This window comes from Somniosus microcephalus, chromosome 6, assembly GCF_052327205.1.
Source record: "Somniosus microcephalus isolate GS21.2 chromosome 6, FLI_Smic_1.0, whole genome shotgun sequence".
NCBI classification, from domain to species: domain Eukaryota; kingdom Metazoa; phylum Chordata; class Chondrichthyes; order Squaliformes; family Somniosidae; genus Somniosus; species Somniosus microcephalus.
The window spans coordinates 193,142,556-193,158,992 of NC_140992.1; the positions used below are offsets into that span (position 1 = coordinate 193,142,556).

General features: G+C 44.2%; 1 protein-coding gene across 2 annotated transcripts in view; it reads right to left on the bottom strand.

The window, feature by feature from the left end:
- The window catches only part of LOC147116298 (uncharacterized), a 313,953-nt gene that overhangs the window by 197,355 nt on the left and 100,161 nt on the right, over positions 1–16,437 (bottom strand). For both annotated transcript variants that reach the window (XM_085991139.1, XM_085991138.1), the window contains exons 3-4: positions 13,480–13,651; positions 7,180–7,353 (exon numbers count right to left, since the gene is read on the bottom strand). In XM_085991139.1, the coding sequence (XP_085847265.1) occupies positions 7,180–7,353; positions 13,480–13,651 (346 nt within the window). The remainder of the gene's footprint in view (positions 1–7,179; positions 7,354–13,479; positions 13,652–16,437) is intronic.

A 16,437-nucleotide genomic window follows, 5' to 3' on the forward strand; every position in this document is an offset into this window, starting at 1 on the left:
CTCCAAGTGGCCGGAGGTAATAAAGATGTCCTCCACCACCACGGAAAAAACCATCACAGTATTAAGGACCATATTTGCCAGGAATGGGCTGCCTGAACAGATCTGTTCTGATAATGGACCGCAATTTGTGTCCGAAGAATTCAGGAAGTTCTTAAAAAACAATGGGGTTAAGCACTACACGTCCGCCCCATACCATCCCGCCACCAATGGATTGGCTGAAAGGTTTGTCCAGACCGTCAAGAAGGCCATAAAGGCCATGAGTAATGAAGGCATAAATCTACAGCATAAGGTAGATAACTTCTTGTTTGCATACAGGAATGCAACACATGTGGTTATAAACCAAACTCCCGCCATGATGTTTTTCAATAGAAGCCTAAGATGCCGGCTGGATTTGATCAAGCCAAACATCCGAAGGGACGTGGAGAACCGGTAATTTCAAGGCATGAATGAAAGGCCAACTAGAACCTTCCAGATAGGTCAACAAGTTTTGGCCCGGGACTACCGTACCGAGAAATGGCAGCCTGGAACTATTTGCACACGACTAGGACCGCTGATGTATACCGTGGACATTGGAGAAAGCATAATAAGGCGCCATGCTGACCAGATCATAGAGTCATCCGAAAAGGGGCAACCTACACCACAACTCTATACGCCTAATGATGAAGCAGAGATACCCATAGTATCTACCTCCGATCCGGTGATACTGGAACCAGATGAACCCGACACTAGCATTCAAGCCGAATCGACCTTGCCAAAAGAACCTACTACACCAAAAACTACTACACCACCGAGGCGTTATCCGGACCGAGTCAGGAAGCCTCCAGAGAGACTGACTTATAATTGATTAACTGCAGCAAATGTGTAGATTATTGTTCTTGTAAACATGTTAATTAATGATTACTTAAAATGTTATGTGCTGGTTGTCTAAAAGGGGAGGAATTGTGGTGTATGTGCCTTTAAGAGCCCCTGTGTACTGTAATGCCGGTAGTGGCCACTCGGGCTATATAAGCCTGTATAGTGTCTTGTATCTTTCAGTTCACCTCCAGACTTTGTTCAGTAAACACCTGTTAAACCAACTCCTGCATTCCGTGTCTCCATTAACACACGGATACAACAAAAGCAGCGAGACGACTTGCTCACCGATCCCTGACCAAGGTGCATTTCTTCTAACAATTCAAACCTTGAGCAGACTGCTGCAAGGCTCACAAATGTAGTGCAGGGTACTGCTTCCTCCACTGTACTGTTGATTTACAATTAAAGCCCATTTTAGTTAATTGAAGGCAGACACATATTTACAGTAGCACTGGATTAGTACGGTGTACATGCCATCTGGCCACTCTTGCAAGCTGGAGAGCACAGAGTGTTATCATTACAACATTTCAAAGCTGCTGTACTGAGAGAATATATAGATTTGAATAAAGGCAGCGGAAACTGATTCATATTTTCCTTAGGGCTGCACCAGCCTCTGGTTATGGATCACATTACTGTCAAGAGATTAATAATCTCTTAACAAGCAGTATCAATTCTCCAAACAAGTAGCATCAACTCCCTGAATAGTTTTCGTACACTATTTGGAGGCATTCGGCTTTTGTACATGCAGTATATTCTCCAGCTCCCTCAACTTTTCAATTCTATAGTTTTGGGGAGGGTGGTCAAAAGATTATAGTATGCATGTGAGGCAAGTGCTTGTAACTAGTACAATGTGTAATGTGCCTGTTCTGGAGAATTAAGACTTTTCCACTTTCTACACTCATTCTGTTGTAAGTGCTCCCAAGTCACATACAGCATAGATTAGATGCAGGGCAAAGCTCCCTACAGTACTACCCCACCAAGCATGCCTGGGCCTGGTGTATCACAGGTTAGGTCAAGATAAAGCACCCTCTACATTCTCCACAGCGAGAATCCAACCTCAGAAGGGTAGTCCCTACTCCAATGTGTAATTTCCATTTTCCAAACTTGCCATCTCTGTGACCAATGAAAGTGAAAAGTCTGCTTATGGACTGAAAGTAATGGGTTAATCTAAACCGCACAACCAGACAACCAGGGAACACAAATAGCAAAATACTGCGGATGCTGGAAATCAACCAGACAACCAGGGATGCTGACAGAAAAAATAATGATAGCCAAAACTATTGATTTAAAAATTTAGCTACATTGAAACCCTCAGTCACTTAATCGTTTTCAATTTTCTTTTCCTTTTCTCATTTTAATCTTGTACTCTGTTTATTTGTTTGTTCTTTATTCATCTCCATTGGTTTCTAATCTACTCTTTTATATTCTGTCCTTTATGCATTCTCACAATACTTTTTGTTGTGTCAGTTTTCATTTTGTCCTTGCTTGCTGCACATGTCTTGTTCAGTGATTTCTCAGTTTGTATTACAATAGCTTGCACAGTGTTAGATATTAAATAGGGGGAAGAGAAGAGACAAACTTGCAGAGCCTTTCTTTAGGCGTGTGGATGGGCTGGCTGGGATAGGTTGTGTAGAGTCTGTGGAGGGAGCAGGCTTGATGGTTCAAATTGTCACCTTTCAGTCCATGCTTTATGTTCTGTCTCTGTTTAACACAGTTTCTGCACAGTTAATTGCTGCTGTTCCTGGTTGCTCCCAATCTCTCTTTCCAGTCCTCTAGCACACATCCATGCTCAATAGAACCCTGAAATATAATTACCAAGGCTAATATCGCTCATCTCACTCTTAACCACTTCAGGATTCACCTCCTCTCTGATATGCTCTCTTTAGCAAAGACCATGCAATGTACTTATTAAATATCTCTGCCATTTTTTGATCATTATCTACAAATTGACAATCCTCTCCTCTCAGGGGTCCAACCTTGCATTTAACAATTCTTTTTACTGATATACTTGTAAAAATACTTCACTGTTCCTTTTGAATTTTTCCCCCAGGACTCCCTCTTAGCTTTCGTTATTCCACTCTTAACCTCTTCTTTTAATTTCCTTTAGATTTTTTCATTATTATATTCCTTTTAGGCCCTCTTCAATTTTAAAATGATTTCTAATCTCTTCATTTATCCCAGGGCATACTAAAATTATTAGTAGTTTCCTTCCTTTTTTAAATGGACTATATTTATTCTGTACCTCTGCAATTACCTTTTTTAAAAACATCCCACTGTTACTCTACAGTCCTGTGTTCCAATATCTCCTTCCATTTCACCTCAGCTAGCTCGCTCCTCATCTTTCTAAAATCTGTCCTAATCCAATCTGATATTCCAATTTTTGGCTTACTACTACTCCGGATATCAGCGGTGGCCCTTGTGTACTCTGTAGCTGAGTACTGGACCAAAAGTAGCCACACTTGACTTGTTGATATCCAACTTAGCACTGCAATGCGGTGCATCACTGGACCCCTCAAGTTGACCCCAACACCCTGTGCTGTCGCACGTTGGTCCCCCCATCCATTTGCCGCAACCCTCCAGGAAGTCCATTGAATCGTGGAAAACCAAAGTCTCCCAATCCGCCAGGATCTCAACAATGTCCCTCACCAGCGCTTGAAGTCACGCAAGCCCTTTTGGACCCACGCACTTAACCTTCGACAACGCGACTTCAACCCTGATGATGCTCGGAAAGCCGAATGGAGTTCACAAGAAGCCACAAACAAACACCTCGTGAAAGATCCGATGTGGAAGATCCCTGGCTTCGATCTTCTGCAAAGCTTATGGGCAACCCTAAATCGCATCCGCACAAACCATGGCAGATGGAGATACTTGATGCACAAATGGAGAATTAAAAACAATTTTTCAGTGTGTGACTGTGGTCACCCAGAACAGACCATGGAACATGTAATGACTCAATGCTCGATTCACAAATGCGAAGGAGGCATCACAGCAATACACTCTGCTACTCTTGATGCAATTATCTGGCTTAACCACCTAAATGTAAAATTATAGTTGTTGCTCTACATCTACATCAGCCATACGAAGTAGCAGTATAAAACATAAAAGGGAATCCAAAAATCTTCTACCGACATGTAAATAGTAAGTGGGTAGTAAGAGGCGGGGGGAGGCCTATTAGGGACAAATAAGGTGATATATGCATAGAGGTGCAGGCAAAGCTAGAATAATTAATGAGTACTTTGTATCAGTGTTTACTAAGGAAGAGGATGCTGACAAAATTTCAGTAGAAGCAGAGATGGTAGAGGTAATGGATGGGGTGAAAATTGATAGGCAGGATGTACTGGAAAGGCTGGATATGCTTAGAGTGGGCCGGATGGCTTGCATTCCAGATTGCTAAGGGAAGTGGGAGTGTAGATAGCGAAAGGGCTTGCCATAATCTTCCCTAGATACGGGGGAGGTGCCAGGGGATTGGGAAGTGTCAAATTTGACACCCTTGTTCAAGAAAGGGTGCAAGGACAATCCTAGTAACTATAGGCCGGTCAGTTTAACATTAGTGGTGGGTAAGGTTTTAGAAACAATATTCAGGGAAAAAAGGCACTTGGAGAGGTTTAAGTTCATTAAGGAGCACCAGCATGGATTTGTAAAAGGCAGATCGTGTTTGACTAATCTAATTGAATTTTTTGATGAAATAACAGTGAAGGTTGATGAAGGGAATGCAGTAGATGTTGTCTATATGGATTTTAAGAAAGCATTTGACAAAGTACCACAGAAAAGGTTGGTTAACAAAATTGAGGCTCATGGAATAGGAGGGTCAGGGTCAGCTTGGATAAGAAATTGGCTTAAGGACAGAAAACAGCGAGTCGTGGTAAATGGATGTTTTTCAGACTGGAGGATGGTAGTCAGTGGTGTTCCCCAAGGGTCAGTGCTAGGACCACTGCTTTTTTGAAATGACTTGGATATTGGAATACAGAGTAAAATTTCAAAATTTGCCGATGATACCAAACTTGGAGGGGTGGCAAACAGTGAGGATAATACCAATTGACTGCAACAGGACATAGATAGGCTAGCAGAATGGGCAGATGGAATTTAATAGAGAAGTGCGAGGTGATGCATTTTGGCAGAAGGGATAGGGAGAGGCAATACAGACTTAATGGTACAATTCTAAAGAGTGTGCAGGGACAGAGGGACCTGGGGGTTCATGTGCATAGACTGTTGAAGGTGGCAGGACATATTGAGAGAGTAGTTAGCAAAGCATATGGGATCTTGGGCTTCATAAATAGAGGTATTGAGTACAAAAGCAGGGAAGTTATGCTGAACCTTTATAAAGCTCTGATTAGGCCACAACTAGAGTATTGCGTGCAGTTCTGGTCACCACACTTTATGAAGGATGTGAAGGTCCTTGAGAGGGTGCAGAGGAGATTAACCAGAATGGTTCTAGGGATGAGGGATTTTAGCTACAAGGTTGGGTTGGAGAAGCTGGGATTGTTCTCCTTGGAGTCAAGGAGGTTGAGGGGAGATTTGATAGAGGTGTACAAGATTATGACGGGTTTGGATAAGGTAGACAGAGAAAGGCTGTTCCCATTATTAGATGATAATACAAGGACTAGGGGACACAGATTTAAGGTTTTGGGCAAGAGATACAGGGGAATGTGAGGAAGAACTTTTTTACACAGCGAGTGGTAATGACCTGGAACTCGCTGCCGACGAGGGTGATGGAAGCGGAGACAATCAATGAATTCAAAAGGAAATTGGATAGGCACTTGAGGGAAATAAACTTGCAGGGCTACGAGATAGAGCGGGGGAATGGGGCTGACTGGATTGCTCTACAGAGAACCGGCATGGACTCGATGGGCTGAATTGCCTCCTTCTGTGCCGTAATGACTCTATGGGCGCGATCTTGCCAGCCCTGGGGAGGCGGGTATGGAGGCGGGATTGTCGTAAAAATGGCAGAATCTGGGGGTGGGTGCCCATCCTGCCCCCAGCCCACCTCAGTGCCATCTTCCCAGGAGGCGGGTAGCCGACCCGCACCAGGTCCTGTCTCCTGGAGGCGGGAAGGGGATTACAGCCACTTAACTGCCTGCTAACAGGTAGTTAACAGGCATTTAAGAGGATTATCCCCATTTTTCCAGGAGAGGCACAGGCTTCCCAACGTCAGGGAACCCTGCCAGGGTCACTGAGGCGAGCAGTGGATCTGCGGGGATCAGAGGGGTGCAAAAGTGTGCTATGAAGGCAAGTGATGGGTCCAAGTGTGGAAAGGTAAGTGTGTGAGCTGAGTGGAAAGTGATAGAAAATGTTTACTTACCTTTGTTTCTTCCTGTAGGTTTCAACAGTTGGGGATGCGGAGAGTCTCGCATCTCACCGGCAGAGATGACAGATGGCTGCTGCATTCTCCAATGCAACAACCATCTAATTTCTGCTAAAGAAAGAGGTTCGATGAGTCTTGAATAAAAGGACTCATCAAACAACATAGAATGTCAGTGTTTGACAGCTTCACAGAGCTGTCAACCAATGACGAGTCATCTGTCAAAAAATTGACAGATGAAACATCATACGCTGACGTTCTCTGTAACCAGCTTCCCCTTAATTGGCCTGCTAAGCCCGCTGGGCGGGCTTAACAAGGTCAATCAAGGGAAAATAGCGTGGGTTGGCCACAAGTCGATGGAGGCGGGACAACGACCCGACAAGCAGCAGTCCCACCTCCAACCCGCCCCCATTAGCAAAATCGCCCCCATGACTAAAACTTTTAACATACTGTGGTAACAACCGACCACAACTGCATGGTGTTTTTAGATTAAAAGGTTTGTAGCCCTCACGTCTTTGTTTTGGGTCTTTCTTTTTCAACACAAAAGGTTCTCCTGTTACACTTCATATACAGCTAATAAATCAACTGCAATTTGCCAATCCAACCCAACACATGCTTCGTGTAAAGTTTCTGGAATCATCTTACACACATGGCCGTGTTCCAGTCCAAGTCTTGCTTTAACTAATATGTGCAGCAGATGGCTGAAATTGTATTGTTCCGCAAATGTAAATAATTATACCCTTTAATATTCAGAAATATTTTTGCAAAGAGCATCATTCAGAATAACACAGCAATATAATTGTACTGACAAGATTCGTGTTCTGAAATGGACATCGCTTTACTGATGTGATCATAATGGAAAAAGATTGTTAGATTAAGGATATGAGTAACTTTTCAAGAATACCTGTGTCTGCAGAACTATACAGATTTTAAACCTGGTTTCATCAAACCTCAATTCTGCAGTGATTGTCCAGTCCCCAATGAAATGTGTACAAAATATTTGAATCCCATGTTCATGCCATACTTACGTGACAGAGCGTACATAACTTAGGGCAGCAACAATCCTGGCCTCCATTCCTATTGCTGTATAAGGGAGGTCACCATTTTCCTGTACGCTTTGCCTCTGTTGACGACGCTCCTGCACATTGCTCAAGAAGTGTTTCAGTCCCGCCTTAAGCTGTTCCTCATGCTCATTGTCTTCCCTGGAGGAAGGGATTAACAAAGCACAGATTTAAAAGGCAATGGCCTAGAAATTCAGTATAGCCACGTTTGGGGCGCTACAGCCGGGCGGCCACTAAAGTTTGCGCCCGGCGCAACTTCGCGCCACCTTCGCCGATATTCAGTGGCATCTCCCCAAGAGGTTGCTGCTGCGCTAAAGCAGGCGATACACGACTATCATTAGGCGCTAAGCCGGTGATCCGGGGCGCTAACACCGAGGACGGGCGCAGCGCAGGTGCGGCAAGTTGCTCAATGAAGGCAGACACGCTGGCGCCGGTCAGCTCTTAAAGGGGAAGGGTCGACTTGTTTGGCTGCCATGCCCTGCACACTGCAGCCCTGAAGCAAGGCCTGACCATTGCTGGTTCATCAGTTCTACGCCCTCAACCATGGGGAAGCCCGCTATTCTTCCAAAGCCGATTGCACGCTCTTGCTGCTTGTCCAGGGTCATGGGGAAGGAGATGTACTGACGTCTCCTTCTGAAAAGGGCATTGTTCACCTGGCGGATGCAGCAATGTACCGCGAACTGGGAGATGTTGGCAATGTCCCCAGTAACGGATTGGAAGGAGCCAGTGGCATCGAAGTTGAGAGCCACCGTCACCTTCACTGCCACTGACAGAGACGTCTTGCTCCTCAACTGTGGCTGCAGATCTCTGCGAAGCAGGTGGCAGATCTCAGTGACCACCTCCCTTCTGAATCGCATCCTCCGAACACACTGCTCCTCAGACATGTTCAGATATGAGAACTGCTGGCGGTATACCCTGGGTGGGTAAGGCCTCCTTTGCCGACGCCTGTTGGCCAATCTCCGTCTGGCCATGACTGGCACTCTCTCACGCCGTCTCTGATCCCTTTGAATGCAATGCAGAAAGCCAACGTTTCCACCCATTGCAGCCCCCATTATATGTGGCGACTCAAGGCTATGGCACTGAAAGTGAAATCCAAGTGCAAAGCTCTGGCCTGAAGCCACAAGTACCTGTGCAAGCGCGGAGTCAAAGCAGAAAGCTCTCTGCCTTTGTCTCTCTCCAAATATCCGTCTCTCACACAGAGGGATTGGCACAAAATGGCTGCCACTTATACTGCAGGAGGAGTCCCCTTTAAATAGCGCCCCCCGGCGACTGGGAACCGTTCCCCTCTACCAGTCGCTGGGGGCACCAGGCGCAAAGGGCGGGTGGCGCCACTGAATTTCCGGTTCGGGGCGGACAAAGGGCGTTGCACGATGAAATGACGTCAGGATCTGCGCGCGCAGCTGAGCGCGCGCAAAGGCTTTGCGCCGCCGCTAAATCTTTACTGAAGTTGGGGAGAGGCGCAGATCGCGCTGCTCCCGGCCGCTAGCCGCCTAGCGCCCCACATCTCCTCCTCCTCAGGCGCTAGCGGCTGGCGCAAACAACTGAATTTCTAGGCCAATGTGTTTACATACAGAAAGCTCAGTAGAGAGCTTCAAAAGAGAAATAGAACTTCTACACTTATTGGGCCAGTAATTCCGATCCCAACGCGTGAGTACGGACGGGGTACTCACGCGTGGGCCCGTTGGAAGTGCCGGATATCAGCATGCGCGGGAAACCGGCATTTCCTCCAAGGGGTTCAGAGGTCCAACGCGTGCGCGCAGGACTCTGCGCGCACGCATTGAACTTCCTTCTTTTTGACAGGTTTGCCCGTGTGCAAGGGCCTGAACTTTTTACACATATAAAAAGGAGGCGTAAGGAGTGGATTCTTGAAGGTAAGTGGTCTATATTTAAAATTATTACATTTTTTCCACAGTTTCATTGTTTTTAAGGACTTTACAGTAAGGTAAGTTTATTTTTAGACCCGATTTCTTAAAAAATTATTTTTTTCAAAAATGTTATTAATTGTTTAAAATAGTTTTTTAAAGTTATTTATAGTTTATTTAATTATTGGGATGTTTTTTAAAATTTTATTTAAAGTTAAACTAGTCTTTTGGGCGCCCGTACTTTTCATGAGTTTGACAGTCTTTACTATCAAACTCATGAATGAAGTTTCCCCTCCCCTGATTGGCTGCAGAGTGCTCACCTGATCCCAGCTGGCACATCGCACTAACTACGCCGCTGGATCAGGCAAGCACATCGCGCCGACATCTGAACCGGGCCAGTGACAGGAATTCCAAGCAGGCCCAGGCTTCAGATGTCGGCGCGCTGGGTGAGTGCACATCGGGGGCTTGCACGCGCGGCAAGCACCCGATCCTAATTTCTGGCCCATTGTGTCATATCAGCACTATAGCATCAGAGAGCTTCATCTCCCATTCAAATTACAAAAAATTCAAATGGAAACACTTGATGGAACTCAAAACCTTCCATAGGTACAATTTATCTCTTACTTTCAGCTTCTGTACCCAGCAAAATTTTGGAAGTCGGGCCAGCATCCAGTGGTGGTGTAAATCCAATTTAACTACGGAAATTGTGGAATAAGTCATTATGAATGCAAGAGTAAAATTCCCGGGTGTAAAAGTGTCATTGTAGCTCAGCCGCCCGACTTTCATTTCCAATAAAATCAACAGAAATTAAAATTGGATGGTTTTTATAACTGGTAGCCTTACTCAAAGCAATGACAGTCTTACACCTAGGCAACAAGTTGAAAACTTACCCCTGTACACATACACATTTACAGCACGAGTCACTGGATAGCAGTCAGGAACGAGGACCCTAGCTAATATTCCCCTCTGTAACCCAAGGCAGCACCGTTGCCTGCCACTCTGGCTGAGAGCAGCTTACTCACCACACACTGTGGATCAAACCTGGGATATTTCTGGTCTGTGTGGCTCAGCTATTCAAGGAAATTTGATGAATCATTGAGGAAACCTGAATAGAAGTTCAGTGCTTACGCAACATTATTCTGTAATGTACAGCTACATGAATGAGAATAAATGCTCAGTCCTCATCATGCTAAAAAGTCACCTGATTCAGATTACTGACAAACTCAACAGATATACACACACACTTATCTGAATTGTAAAAGAGTTTCTTTTGCTACTTCAACCCAGTAGGGACATTACAAGGATTACCCCGTTCTTTGTATCTGTGATTATGGTACTTGGTTGTGGTGGGAGACAGCAGTGTAATACAGCACCAAAAACTTCAGGGGAAAAAAATTAAAAAACAATTGCAACAAAACTACTTCAGAAATGTTAAACTAATATCAGTCAATAGTGAGGCCTGCATGGCACTGCTGTGGAATTGTATGCTGCAGGTAGGCCATTGGCACCCAGGCGCAATGTGCATCAGCTGTTTCCTAATAAAATTCAGCAGGCTTGAGTTTCTGATGGAATGCCTTCAAATTCAGTACAGTTATAAGAAAACATACTACAGTATTACTTTTCAATGTGTTAACATTTTACTTAAGTTTCTGTATTCAGATATCAGCTTGGGATTGGATGAGAGAGAAGACAGGCATAGAGCCAGAGGGACTTTTCTGAAAATCAGCAACAGAAACAGCACAGAATATAAAGGCTGGGGATAGAAACATAGAAGATAGGAGGAGTAGTAGGCCATTCGGCCCTTCGAGCCTGCTCCGCCATTCAATGTGACCATGGCTGATCATCCAAATTCAGTACCCTGTCCCTGCCTTTTCCCCAGATCCCTTGATCCCTTTAGCCTCAAGAAATATATCCAACTCTATCTTGAATATATTTAATGAACTGGCCTCCACCACCCTCTGTGGCAGAGAATTCCACAGGTTCACCACTCTCTGGGTGAAGAAATTCCTCCTAATTTCAGTCCTAAATGGCTTACCCCTTATCCTTAGACTATGACCCCTGGTTCTGGACTCCCCGGCCATCAGAAACATCCTTCCTGCATCTAGTCTGTCCAGACCTGACAGAATTTTATAGCTTTCGATGAGATCCCCTCTCAATCTTCTAAACTCCAGTGAGTATAAGCCCAATCGACACAATCTCTCCTCATACGTCATTCCTGCCATCCCAGGTATCAGCCTGGTGAATCTTCGCTGCACTCCCTCCATGGCAAGAACGTCCTTCTTCAGGTAAGGTGACCAAAACTGCACACAATACTCAAGGTGCGGTCTCACCAAGGCCCTGTACAACTGTAGCAAGACATCCTTGTTCCTGTACTCGAACCTTCTTGCTACGAAGGCCAACATACCATTTGCCTTCTTAACCGCCTGCTGCACCTGCATGCTTACCTTCAGCGACTGGTGCACAAGGACCCCCAGGTCTCTCTGCACTTCACCTTCTCCCAATCTATTGCCATTCAAATAATAATCTGCCTTCCTGTTTTTGCCACCAAAGTGGATAACCTCACATTTATCCACATTATAGTGCATTTGCCATGTTTCTGCCCAATCACCCAACCTGTCCAAATCGTCTTGGAGTTTCCCGACATCCTCCTCGCAGCTTACCCTCCCACCCAGCTTTGTGTCGTCTGCAAATTTGGAGATATTACATCCAATTCCCTCGTCCAGATCATTAATATATATTGTGAACAGCTGGGGTCCTAGGACCGATCCTTGCCGTACCCCACTAGTCACTGCCTGCCACTCGGAAAACGACCCGTTTATTCCAACTCTTTGCTTTCTGTCCGCCAACCAGTTCTCTATCCAAGTCAATACCTTGCCCCCAATCCCATGTGCCTTAATTTTGCACGCTAATCTCTTGTGTGGGACCTTATCGAAAGCCTTCTGAAAGTCCAAATACACCACATCCACTGGTTCTCCCTTATCTATTTTACCAGTTACATCCTCAAAAAATTCCAGTAGATTAGTCAAGCATGATTTACCTTTTGTAAATCTATGTTGACTTTGTCCAATCCTGTCACTGCTTTCCAAGTGCTCTGCTATTACATCTTTTATAATAGACTCTAGCATTTTCCCCACTACCGATGTCAGGCTTACCGGTCTATAATTCCCTGCTTTTTCTCTACCACCTTTTTTGAATAGTGGGGTAACATTAGCTATCCTCCAATCCATGGGTACCGTTCCAGAGTCTATCGAGTTCTGGAAGATGATCAGTAATGCATCTACTATCTCTAGGGCCACTTCCTTAAGTACCCTGAGATGTAGGCCATCAGGCCCTGGGGATTTATCGGCCTTCAGTCCCATCAATTTTCCTAACACCATTTTCCTACAAATACTGATTTCTTTCAGTTCCTCGCTTTCATCCGACCCTATGTTCCCCGGCATCTCTGGGAGGTTATTTGTGTCCTCCTTTGTGAAGACAGAACCAAAGTATGCATTTAGTTGGTCTGCCATTTCCTTGTTTCCCATTATAAATTCCCCTGATTCTGACTGTAAGGGACCTACGCTTGACTTCACTAATCTTTTTCTCTTCACATATTTATAAAAGCTTTTACAGTCAGTTTTTATGTTCCCTACTAGCTTACTCTCATATTCTATTTTCCCTTTCTTAATTAATCCCTTTGTCCTCCTTTGTTGACTCCTAAACTGCTCCCAATCCTCAGGATTATTGCTTTTTCTAACCAATTTATATGTCCTCTCCTTGGATCTTATGCTATCCCTAATTTCCCTTGTTAGCCACGGTTGAGTCACCTTTTTTGTTTTATTTTTACGCCAAACTGGGATGAACAAATTCTGTAGCTCATCCATTTGGTCTTTGATTGTTCCTCTGTGACTGATATGCTAAATAATATTTATGTTCAAGAAACAGATTTTTTTTAATTTGTGATTTTGTCAGAGACATTACCAAGAAGGCAACAAACTTCGGTTTCACTGCACTGAATGGACTCCAACAACAGCTATTTAAATCTGTCCCAGTATACAATGTAGCTTAGCAAGGCAGGCTGATGTGTTAACATTATTCTTCCCATCTCAAAATAACCGACTAATTCATCAACCTTTTCACAATGTACAGTGTCACAGGTCACAATTATTCCCGAGTCAGCTAGCCAGTCCCCATCACACCACATAATAAACCAAGGAAACGCAATGATGAGTCAGTTGATGGGCTTAGTTGCCACAAAACTGTCCCAGATTTTCAACAGGTCATTTTGATCAACTAATATAAATGAACTGAATAAGCAAATGTCTCACTATGGCGAAAATGTAAATGCAGGACTCAGTTTCAGCATCTTTCATAATTTTCGTTCTTGTGCTCCTTGTCTATTTATCTACCCAATAAATCTACTTACGGATCCGAATCAGACTTGGACTCTCCTTCACTGCTCTCAGTGTCACTGAAGACAGCAGAAAAAACTCCCAATTTCTCTTCTTTTACATCCTCTGTGGTAGCAGATGATTTAGTGTTAGGGATGTCTACCATAGGCTTGGTCAGAGTCTTCTGGCTGTACTCCTCGAACACCTCTGCAGCAGGACAGAAAGGGACAGGGTCAAATCCACAAACCAGTACTGGAAGGATCAGCATCACTGCTAGACTATCTGGACATTCCCACAGCTTGCTACCAGTCCTGAATCAGAGTGAAACTCAACAGGACATGTATCACAGATCACAACAGCTAAAGCCATCAGTAAATAACAAACAAACATGCATTTATATATCGTTCAGGTCCTTGGGTTGGCCCAAAGTGCTTTACAGCTAATGGATTATTTGAAGCGCAGTCATTGTTGTTACGTAGGCAAACGTGACTGTAAATTTTGTACAGTACATAGCAAGGTCCCAGAAACAACAAATGAATGAGTGACCAGATTGATTTTTTTTTATTGCCGGTAATGATTCAGTGAATGCTGGCCAGGATACCATGAGAACTCTGTTTTTGTTCAAATAGTGCTGTGGGATTTTTTTACATCCGCTAAGGGTCACGGTTTAATCTCTCATCCCAAAAACGGTAAATTTAAAGGTCAAATCAAAATGGATTCCTTTCTCTTCCCCATTTGTGTGCCCACCTCCTCCTCTTCATTTGGGTGAAATGATTAGTGGCATCATGGACCATCAGGTTGCCCTAAGTTTTTAGTTCACATCTGGTGCTAGTTCCATCAACAGATATACAAGTGGAAAATGGAATGGTTAGAGCCCCATGCTCAGGTCAGGTGGTCACATCATGTCTCATGTTGGTGTATAGAGTGGGAGAACATGGGTTCGCACTACTGATTCTCCACACAGTGAGCTCTCAATCTTAGCTAAAGGATCAAAGGTTAGGTACAGTTCTCAAGGCTGGGAAGGAAAATTGGAAGGAAGATTCTCTCCTATATTTCACAGAGATCCAGGGAAATAATGTGTATAGCGAGGACTTAAAAAGGTACTTCAATAAAATGAATATTGAAGCCACAAGGCTCATTTAGCATTTTGTTTCTGATATGGGTGGGCAGGAGAGAGTGGGGAGATTTCCTCTGTGCTTTATTTGTAACAAAATGTAAAGCCATTTTTTAAAAATGGGTTTATTGTTTTGTTATACATGGCACCCAAAATAAATCTTATTTAAAATCAGAAACTTAAACCAATGTGCTTTAATGTTGCAAGATACACCACTGATAGACTTGTAACCATGTGTGTGTTATAAAGCTCAAAATGCTTTCTAAACAAATTCCATAATTGTACCGCTGGATGATTTTCACAGTTCAATTTGTATAGTAGGAAAATATCTCACACCCATCATTGCACTTTTTTTTTTTTTAAATAGTGACTACACTAGAACATGCAGGAAAAATATTCTCCTTATATCACCCTTTTGTTACCTTATATCCTGCGTTAGAACAAGGACATATCTGGAGCAATTTCTATCCTCAGTAAAGTCACTCAGTAAAGTGGAATCTAATGTAACAGAGCTTGATGACCAATGATTGTCTGACATCAGGAAACAGGGCTTCTGACTTCAAAGGATTAATTTAATTAATTATGAAAACGTCTAAACATAAGAAAAGCCAAACAATATAAAGGCCATGTGACTTAATAAAGCCTATTCCTCTGGTACCCCAACTCTCCCATCACAGTATCCAACTGTGTCTTAATCAACACTGATGTTTTTGCCTCTCGTACCAGACACCAGAGGGGAGGGGAAGGAAACCAAAACAAGGGCTCCTTGGATGACGAGGGAGATAGAGAAGATGATGAATGTAAGGTGCAGGGTTCTCAATATTCCCGCACTCCCCAAGTTACGGATCAAGGGACCCTGTTTTGGACAAGTTATTGAAAACAGGGTACCCAAAATGGCTTCTGTAAACCTCGTGACCAATATTGACAGGATTTTTAAAACCAGGGCTCTGCCAACAAGCAGGCTCGGAGACGAAACATTAAATTGCAGGAATCTGTGAACAGAGACTCTTTGGAGCCAGCCAGACAAAGTAAACACGGAATACGCATTTATTCAACTCGAATCAAATCAAGCTAGAACGGGCCTATAATCGTGGCCATTAAGTTTCTGCATGTTTAATGATAACAGCTCACAGTTGCCATCAAGTCAGGATGGGGACAATTAGGTCTTATCCATGACAAAACAACCAGGACATCGGGGCCATTAGACCCGGAGACAACCACTCCAAAAGTAGTTAAAATAAATGGTTGTAATCATTTAAACAAGCCCGCCAAAAGTCAAACAATGGACTGACCTGATTTGGCGCGCAGATAAGGAGTTGAAGAAACAGGTATAATAGTAGGCCCACGAGTGCCAATCGCTCTTTAGCTCTTCCTCTTGACTTTTGCTCCTGCTCTCATCGTTTGGCTTTTGGCCTGCTGCCGCTCATACTCGCACCCTGGCCTCGTGGCGGGCTCTCTTCTTTCTCCCCACACTGCTCAACAACCAAGGACGCCCATTACACCGGGGCCAAACGCAGGAGGAAAACGAGACCCGAGTTCAATACCACACAGGACACACAGGCCACAAAGGGGCGAGACGAAGAAGGTAACCGATAAAAGCAGAGAAGGGCAGCAAAAGACGCATTGGTAAAAACCAAACGCCTAGCTGGCGTTTGGTGAAGAAAAGTGGTAACGCATGTATGGACAGTGAGAATAAGTTGGCGTTTGAACACTGTGAATAAGCTGGCGTTAGACGTGGGTGTCCACGCCCGCGACGAATATACTGGCGTTCAAAGCTTGGGTAGTAAAATCAAGTAAGCAGTGAAAACCGCCAACTGACCCCCAACCGCAATATTACCGCCGACGACCGCCCGAGGGAGAAGAAGAAGAAAACCCATCG